General features: G+C 41.8%; 2 protein-coding genes across 2 annotated transcripts in view; one reads left to right on the top strand and one right to left on the bottom strand.

Moving 5' to 3' along the window:
• Positions 1-3,572, bottom strand: part of LOC106809160 (ceramide kinase-like) — an 18,525-nt gene extending 14,953 nt beyond the window's left edge. Inside the window, exons 1-4 of the mRNA XM_014812143.1 lie at positions 3,437-3,572; positions 1,537-1,785; positions 1,216-1,344; positions 390-456 (exon numbers count right to left, since the gene is read on the bottom strand). Coding sequence (XP_014667629.1) covers positions 390-456; positions 1,216-1,344; positions 1,537-1,785; positions 3,437-3,551 — 560 coding nt within the window. The 5' untranslated portion in view covers positions 3,552-3,572. The remainder of the gene's footprint in view (positions 1-389; positions 457-1,215; positions 1,345-1,536; positions 1,786-3,436) is intronic.
• Positions 3,573-3,716: 144 nt separating this feature from the next.
• The window catches only part of LOC106809156 (TBC1 domain family member 22B-like), a 16,264-nt gene continuing 10,592 nt past the window's right edge, over positions 3,717-9,388 (top strand). The window contains exons 1-6 of the mRNA XM_014812139.1: positions 3,717-3,882; positions 6,133-6,183; positions 6,554-6,686; positions 7,361-7,562; positions 8,246-8,329; positions 8,937-9,124. Coding sequence (XP_014667625.1) covers positions 3,830-3,882; positions 6,133-6,183; positions 6,554-6,686; positions 7,361-7,562; positions 8,246-8,329; positions 8,937-9,124 — 711 coding nt within the window. The 5' untranslated portion in view covers positions 3,717-3,829. The remainder of the gene's footprint in view (positions 3,883-6,132; positions 6,184-6,553; positions 6,687-7,360; positions 7,563-8,245; positions 8,330-8,936; positions 9,125-9,388) is intronic.

Raw genomic sequence — 9,388 nt, 5'->3', positions numbered from 1 at the left:
TATTATCTTACTCTTGATAATATTACACTCGGGAAACTATTTACTGACAGGTGAATGTGCGTGAGCAATAAATCAATGGTCAGTGAACGGTTGAAAAACGCAGTCGTGTGCCTTACGGTGGCATATAGTTTAGCTGAGAGGGTCTATGTACCCCGGGGTACTGCCGGAACGTACCCTGGTACTATCTAATATGCCAAACCGTACCTCGTCTACTCCACTAACGAGTCTAGGGAGTCGCCTAGGCCTACTCCCTAACCCGAACCCTAACCCTAATCCTAACCCTAACCATATCAAATAGTGACCAGGGTACGTTCCGGTATACCGGACCGTACCCAGAGTACGTTCCGGCAGTACCCTGGGGGACATAGACCCTATGAGCTATAGTTTACCCATCTAGTTTGTCGATGTCAGGGTCGGCAACGATGGTGTCATATGCATGTCCTGCTCTCTCTGTCACTGCAACAGAGAGAACGTCCACAGTCTTAGCATACGAACCTGACATTAAACAGGTGTGACATATTTGATCAGCCGAATGTAAATGAGATAAATAAGTGCCAGAACAAGATAGTATCATTTGTTAATATGCACTATAGCGGAGAGCTTCGTCAGTCACTCTCATCGCAAGGCCTGCTAAATCAACAAATAAACTGAAGGACGGTGGCAATCTTGTTTAAATACATTACTACAGAGGCACACAAGTGCGGAAGCACTCTTACAAAAAACATCCCAGATTGCTGCCTGGAGATAATAGATCGAGATAACGAACTTGCTCAAGGCTAGATAAGAGAGTGCCTTGTCTCGTTACGGGTAATATGCACACCAGCAACTCACATAATAAGCAACTTTTAATCTTCCATCTTTTTACATTACGACCCACTGCGGGGGTAATTATGGTAACAAAGGATAACCAAAGATACTAAATTAGCTTGCAGCACCAACAAACAGTGTGATAAGCTTGATATGTTAAAACATTGCATCCTAATCCTGTGTTGACATCTAAACAATATTCTGGTTGGGGGTACAGCAAATAAGCACAAGGTATGGCAATTATTGATCCGTAGCTCCCCCTCGGGAAATGGTTTTCCATATAACGAAAAACTAAATTACATTAATTCTAATCACAGCTTTGTGTAATCGCTTGACATTTTTTTCCTTTCTTGACAGTTAATCAACAACCCGATGAATGGCCATGAGTGCCACTTGTCCGCTACTTACTGATAACACGCGCACGTATTCCTGCCAGCTGAAAATATGGCGCAACCTTCGTCTCGTAGATCTTTGGTGCCTTTCGCTTTCCTCCAAATGGGTTGATGAAAACTATGAGTGATTGAGGGCGCTGGAAACCTTAGGAAGATCGAGACTGTTAAATTCACACAGACAAATCCACTCCCTAGTTTTGGTTCAACCGTATTTTAAAGAGTCAGGTTATTGTCACAATAAATATAATAAAAATGACATTGAACCAATCGCACTGGAAGTGGATGTACAATTACATAGACTTATATATATATGTATAAGGAAAGGTAATTCACTTACCAGCCAGCACTGCCTTGATTCGATCCTGCCATTTTTGACATATGCTTGCGTCCGCACATCGAAACAACCAATGGTGGTCCCGCCACCTATGATTGCTGATCCGCTTAACAACGTGACAAGTGAACGTCACAATGCCACAGTTGATGGGTTTCAGCTCATATGCATTGTGCTTTGAATGCTCCACATAGCTTACTTCTGTTTTCACTGGCAGGACTGCGATGATTTCACTCGTTAGCACCTGCCCAACACCTACGACGAACATAACAAAACTGTAATGCAGCAGGAGAAGGAGAATATATGGCCTAGTACTTTGGTAAAAACAGATAAATACAAAAAAATGTTACGATAGCATATTGATAAATATCTGTTCAACCTAATACGCGTTTAAAATGCCAAGAAATTGCCTGCACCTCAACCCAGTGGCAGCAAATGCAACGGTGATGACCATGATATTATATCAATATATGTGCATTTCATACAATACAACAATATAGAGTCGACAATAGCCTATATAGAGTCTATATTACTGTGTATTTGTGCACAATGGCGTGGGCGCTATAGGAATGTGTGTTGCAGCGGTGTATTGGACGGTATTGAAGTGAAGTTATTAGGTCAAATCAAACTATTATTATTAATACTGGTAGTGGTACTGGTAGGTCTAGTACTGACAAGTTGTATTTATTAACCATCATTTTATTATTGAAACGGCCCAAGTGCCTGTGGGGCAAACAGAGGTAAACAGAGCTTGCACAAACATACGATTATTAGGATTTCAAATGTTATATCATAACTATAAGGTCGTATACCTTCTTTCCTCAATGTTTTTGGCACCTTTGTATAAATATTAAATGATTATAATAAATAATTGGATAAATATGAGATAAATCTCTTCCTAGTTTGCACCACTAGAATTCTTTGCACCACTGCACAGACAGAATTTCCTTATCTACAGGATTTCCCCGCACATTCCAAGAGAATCAGTGCCTTGTGAAATACAAGAGAGGGACCGCAAGATACAAGATACATGATACCACGCACACCACACACTCGCTATGAGCGGTTATTGAATCACCGACTGTTTTCAGTTTGCCCAATCTGAGATTTGGTCAGCCTAACTAGGGAATCCGCAGTTTGGGCAGCACAATCGCCCCTGCCAATGCTCTGAGATTGTGCAGATTCCAAGTTGGGTACGACAGTCCACTGGCGCTCATAGCGGGGTCTATGGTTCCACCAGGGTACTTGCCGGAACGTCACACTGCGGTACGTCCGGTATAGCGCTGAACGTACCCTGGTAGGGTTAGGGTTAGCCGTTAGGGTTAGGGTTAGGGGTTAGGGTTAGGGTTCGGGTTAGGGTGTAGGCGTAGGCGACTCCCTAGACTCGTTAGTGGAGTAGGCGAGGTACGGTCCGGCATATTAGATAGTACCAGGGTACGTTCCAGTATACCGGACCGTACCCAGGGTACGTTCCGGCAGTACCCCGGGGGACATAGACCCTCTCAGCTCCACAGGCACTGGCAGTGGCAGTGGCACTGCCTGGGTCACAGGGACGTGAGGCGAAAAATAAAAGTGTTATATATATAAATAGAAGTTATAATATAGATATTATCAGGATCGAGTAGATAATAGAAGATTCTTAATATCTTCAAGATATCTTCAAGAGACTAATATCTTCATAAGAGTCATAATATCTTCTATTATCTACTCCTGATATTATATATATATATATATATATATATATTATATATAAGAACACCTCTTCTATTTATATATATCAGTGACCATCACTTTTTTTCTATTTTTTTCGCCTGAAGGCTGAAGTCCCTGTGGCCTGGGTCACTCAGAGTTGACGACTAGATAATATTGATAGAATATTAATTTCACATTAATAGTAATAGCTTACACCGATTAGTTAGTCCTCGAGCATCTTCTGCCTCCTCTATTAGTAGTATATCTTTGGAAAGTTTCAAGAAACGATGCACTCCGTCAAATTCGACGGGAGAGCTAAAAATCCACATCTTCTTTCTGACTTCCTTTTCTTTTACAATTGTTTACGATCCACAGAGCCCTCTCGTGGGCAAAATCGTAATCAGCTGTTTATAGATGGGGGAAACCGGATTGACGATACATGTCGAGTAAGTAACCATCAAAGGTAACCATCGACGTGGTGTTCATCTAGGTGCATTGCTGACATGGCCGCGAAGGCAGAAGTTTAACTATGGTTTAACAACATCTAAACGTATTTCTATAAATATTCGCATAAGTTTCCCTGTTTTTATGTGATGTGGTGGTTGCCATGGACCTACCAAGGAAACCTTTTTGGAAGAAACCGACAAAATCGCCTGGCAGGTAATACTCGCCCTCATTAGTATCCAGGAAATGACTGATCAGTATCACGGAGCGAATGCCTCTAGGGGCAGCGCGTCTCCCAAGTCCGAAATAGTAGGTCTCAGGGGAGAGATAGTAATCCGCTAGATGGCGCATTATTAGTATAAATAAGTTGTGGATATAGAAATCAGTTAATTAACCCTAACCCTAACCCTAATCCTAATCCTAACTTTAACCCTAATCCTAACCCTAACTAAGTTCCTATCCCTAATTCTAAAAAAATTAAATTAAATAATTCGGCGTCTTTCGGACTTGGGAGACGCGCTGCCCCTAGTCGCAGCTTCACGGAGCCACATCACGCTCACACTGTCACAGTCACACAGTCACAGTGCCAAGGCGGTGCGCCATAGCAGTTCAGCAACTAAACATTATATAAGTTGACAAATACTTGACTTAACAAAACAAAGACTGTCACAAAGTGCCTAAATCAATAATAGTTTTCCACCGTGTTACCATTAATTTATCTATTTTTCCTAACTCAGTAACTGCTACTGCTAGTCAGTAGTACTACTACTAGTACTCAGGGTTCTCCCTACGTTGCGCAAACGGGGCGCGCGCGCTCCGTTTGGGAAAACTCCCCCCTGTTTCAATCGTTGCGCCCCGTTTAAATTACCTCCGCCCCGATTAAATTCTACCACAATAAAAGTTTGCCAGAGGGGGAATCGATCGTCAAGAATTCCCATTCGACCAGGACACCCGGCACGTGTATTTTTACCCTGCCACGCATGCACTGCAGACAATACACAAGTACAAACAGTCAACCTGTCCCACACCCAACACTAACTAAACACCGACTCGGCTATCTTATATATACAAGAACCCCAAATACCGTCTATGGTATAATATGTGTACAATGTTTGGTTATGTGACCGCCATGATAGAAGGCTGTATTTTATTTATAACATAGATGGCAGCACCTTCTGGTACTGTGTAAACCATACATGACATCTCCTTTGTTTTACATGATACTGTATCTAAACTGCACTGTACTATCTAAATACAATCAAACAAATATTATAATTAACACAGGTAATTTTCCAAATCTTTGGTTGATCGATTATACAGCTTGTTACACTGCACATAATTTAAATTTCCACTTTAAACACCATTCAGAGATTTTCACGACACATATGCTTCATTCATTCAGTGCAATAGCTGTATGCGTCGATCTGACACCATATAATATGTGTACAATGTTTGGTTATGTGACCGCCATGCATAGAAGGCTGTATTTTATTTATAACATAGATGGCAGCACTTCTGTACTGTGTTAAAAACCATACATGACATATGGTGTGGTGGCGATTTGCGATTAATTAGTGGTTACGTAAAAAAACACGCCCCCCACCGGTCGAGCCCTCACTAGTTTCCTCCCTCCCCCTCCCCCCTCCCCCTTCCCCTCCCCTCCCCCCTGTTTGAATTTCATCCTGGGGAGAACCCTGGTACTAGTACTGGCACTAGTGATAACACTGACTCCGTCTTAGCCACACGTTCCCTTCTCGCTTAAGTCCCCCCTTAACACTATACGTTGGCGAGAGGTGTCCTACGACGTGTAACAGTCGGAGAGCCTGGTCGGGCTAACTCCATCTCAGTCATACACTGATACACACTGGTAACATCCCAGTTATAATCCCGGTTCCCCGCCTACTCCTATTGTTTCGTTTTTATGCTAATATATTTTCTGTTTTTGTCAAGTTGTGTTCTCAATATTTGCATCTATATTTTCTTCTGGTTCCTGTAGTCTATTACTATCATACTATGTATTCCAATCAAAACCATAAATTTTATTATTTATAAATGATTGTTTAGTGAACAAACCGATCGTAGACGAAATGGAAGTAGGCAAAATTGGTGTAGGCCAACTGGGAATTTTGCTGTAGGCGAAATGGGAATTTTGCCGTAGGCAAAATGGGAGTAGGCCAACCGGGAATAAAACGATACACAATTCAATGTCACAAACACAAGTTGAAGTTGGATGTGCCCGCCCGTGATGTTGAGTTGAGTTGACACATTTGCAATACTCAAGTATGGTCACTTACACTGATACCGTTCATGAACTGCTATAGTCTGTAATATAATGTATATGTGGTACATAGTGGTAAGAATAATTGAACCAGATATGCTGAGCAGATAATGATAAAACTGTAATGTTCTATAATTTTGACACTTTTCACGTAACTTAGTTTAACTTATAATTATATGTTTGTTTAGTATCAAGCCAGTGTATGGTGCCCAGCACCCACCAATGAGTGATCCATCTAGGTATGTATTATTAGTAAATAGTATATATATATATATATTTATTTATCTGTGTATCTGACTCTGTGTGTATGAATGTGTCTATGTGTCAGTCAGTCTCTATGTGTTATATGTGAGTATGTGCGTGCGCGCGCGGCGCGCGCGTGTGTGTGTGTGTGTGTATATCAATAAAATGTACAATAGAAATATAGAATAAGGTTTCACATATTTTAGATACAAGTACAGCATAATGCTTGCTCATTCAAATATATGACACCTCATTCTATGTTTCTATTGCACATTTCATCTATGTCTTCAATGGTAACTGTGTGTTTTTACATCAAGTTTCTCATCACGCTCACTATTGTTTGTAATACGATTACAATTTCCATAGTGCGGTGATTTCTTCTTCATCTTCGCCAAAGAAAGACAAGACACGCATGCGGCGAAACTCGTTTTCAGAGTTTGCAAACAAGACGGAAGATGCCTGGGATGCGGGTGACGATGACATCTGTGTTCTATCCGATGTGAGTAACAGAGTATTTATGACTGCAGAGATCAAAATTATGGAGAAAAAACAGTCATTTTCCTCTTGACTGTCTGCCTAAATCTATATTTCAGTAATAGGTTTAGGTTTTATGGTTGACTAGCAAGGTACATTATAGCTATTTAGCATAGGCTCTACGGGGAATGACACTAAGCACACACTCTAACCAGTACAAAATGAGACATCATTACAGCAAATTACAGCAAAATTCGTCACATCGGATATAATTGGGTTAGACAGCTATGCACATAAATAAAACCCAAAGTGTGTTAATATGGCACATACATCAAACATGCCACACATGTTCATTCATCAGCAAGTAAGTAAAACTTTATTTAACATCGATATAGCATGTTAGGTAACATATTATTAGCGCTGTTATGCCTGATATTATTTTTACTTTTCTGCCTGACTTTACAGCCTGACATTACTGACAGCCTGACATTACAGCCTGACATTACTGCCTGACATTACAGCCTGACATTACTGCCTGACATTACAGTCTGACATTACTGACAGCCTGACATTACAGCCTGACATTACAGCCTGACATTACTGCCTGACCATTACAGTCTGACATTACCCAATGACAGCCTGACATCTACAGTCTGGACATGTACCAGTCCTGACATACAGCTCTGACATTACTGACAGCCTGACATCTACCAGCCTGACATTTACAGCCTGACATTACAGCCTGACATTACTGCGCCTGACATATACAGGGTTCTGACAATTACTGACAGCCTGACATACAGTTTCGACGATTACAGCCTTGACACACAGTCTGACATTACTGAAGACCTGAGCATTACCAGCCTGACATTACAGCCTGACATTACTCCTGACATTACCAGTCTGACATTACTGACAGCTGACATTACCAGTCTGACATTACAGCTGACACTTACAGTCTGACATTACTGACAGCCTGAACATTACTGCCTGAAACATTACAGTCGACATTACAGTTGACATTACTGACAGCCTGACATTACAGTCTGACATATACAGAGCCTGACATTTACAGTCTGAGCATTACAGTCTGACAATTACTGACAGCCTGACATGTACAGTCTGACATTACAGTCTGAACATTACCAGTCTGACATTACAACTGACATTACTGCACTGACATTACAGTCTGACAATGTAGTCTGACAGCTGCCCTTCGATATTACGAGCCTGACATTACAGCCGACATTACAGTCATGAACATTACTGACAGCCTGACATTACACCTGACATTACTGACAGCCCTGACATTACAGCCTGACATACAGCTCTGACAGTTACAGCCTACATTACTGCCTGACATTACAGTCTGACGAGTACTGACAGACTGACATTACATCTGACATTACAGACTGACATTACAGCCTGACACTTACAGGTCTGACATTACAGCCTGACATTACAGCCTGACATTCACACTCTGACATTACAGCCTGGACATTACAGCCTGACGGCGGTTCAGACTGCCGTGAGAAATATCCGACAGATACTGAATATGTTCACATATAAGATGTTCACACATAGGTGCAAATCTCTTCAAAGGCTTGCCGAGAGTGCCACACGGCTCTGACCGTGATCTGAAACAACCATCGAACCTCCTCGGCTGCCGTTTCCGAGAAGGAGAGGGAGTATCAGGATGAGGAGGAGGACGCAAGACGATGGCGACGACAACAGTAAAGGCTGACACTAGCTAGTGACTGGACAGTAGTAGTAGTGTAGCAATCCCTTACAGTAGTGGTAGGTACAAATATATATATATAATATATTATTATATATATATATATATAGATTCATATTACATGTAAATTAATGCACACCTCAACTTTTATATATATAATATTTAATTGCAGATAGATAAATTTAAAAAATAGAAATACGTGTCAAAATTTTATAACGATGAAATTTATCTTATCTTACTTCTAACCCAATAAAATGTTGACACCTATTTCTATTTTTAAATTTATCTTATATATATATATATATATACATACATACATACATATACATGGAATTATACAAATATAGAATTATACATGGAAGGTACTACCTATTCAATTTTTGAAACTGGTGTTGTTGCCCTTCTACTTCTATGGGCAGTTGCTAACAGAGTGGGAAGACCCGGGGTAGAATGTAGTAAAACAGCGAGTGATTAGTACAGGGCGTGTTTGTGAGTGACTGCGGATGTAATGTTGGAATACAGATGATCTGCTTACAGGACCATCCAGTCCCACATTGCTAGGCGGGCCGGGGATCGGTGTGCGGCAGACGCCGGCGCCATTCCGACACATCCCCGCGTACAAGCGTCTGCTAGACAAGGACCTCGACAGAGAGGTCGCAAAGCTAGAGAAGTTCAAGAGCCTGCTGGAGGCTCCTAGTGCGGCTCGCGCCTTTAGTGGAACCTGGGTGAGTGTGTGGGTGGAGTGTGAACCTGGGTGAGTGTGTGGGTGGAGTGTGAACCTGGGTGAGTGTGTGGGTGGAGTGTGAACACTGGCGGTGATCGGGGTGTGGGTGCGAGCGTGAAACCCTGGGTGAGTGTGTGGGCTGGAGTGTGCGCGGTTAGAATTGTGAACCTGGGTGAGTGTGTGGGGTGGAGTGTGAACCTGGGTGAGTGTGTGGGTGAGTGTGAACCTGGGTGAGACTGTGTTGGTTTGGAGTGGTGGAACCTGA

The sequence above is a fragment of the Priapulus caudatus genome, unplaced genomic scaffold, assembly GCF_000485595.1.
Source record: "Priapulus caudatus unplaced genomic scaffold, Priapulus_caudatus-5.0.1 Scaffold332, whole genome shotgun sequence".
Taxonomy (NCBI): Eukaryota; Metazoa; Priapulida; class Priapulimorpha; order Priapulimorphida; family Priapulidae; genus Priapulus; species Priapulus caudatus.
The sequence above is the reverse complement of the archived record's forward strand: the minus strand, read 5'-3'. Positions and strand labels throughout refer to the sequence as shown.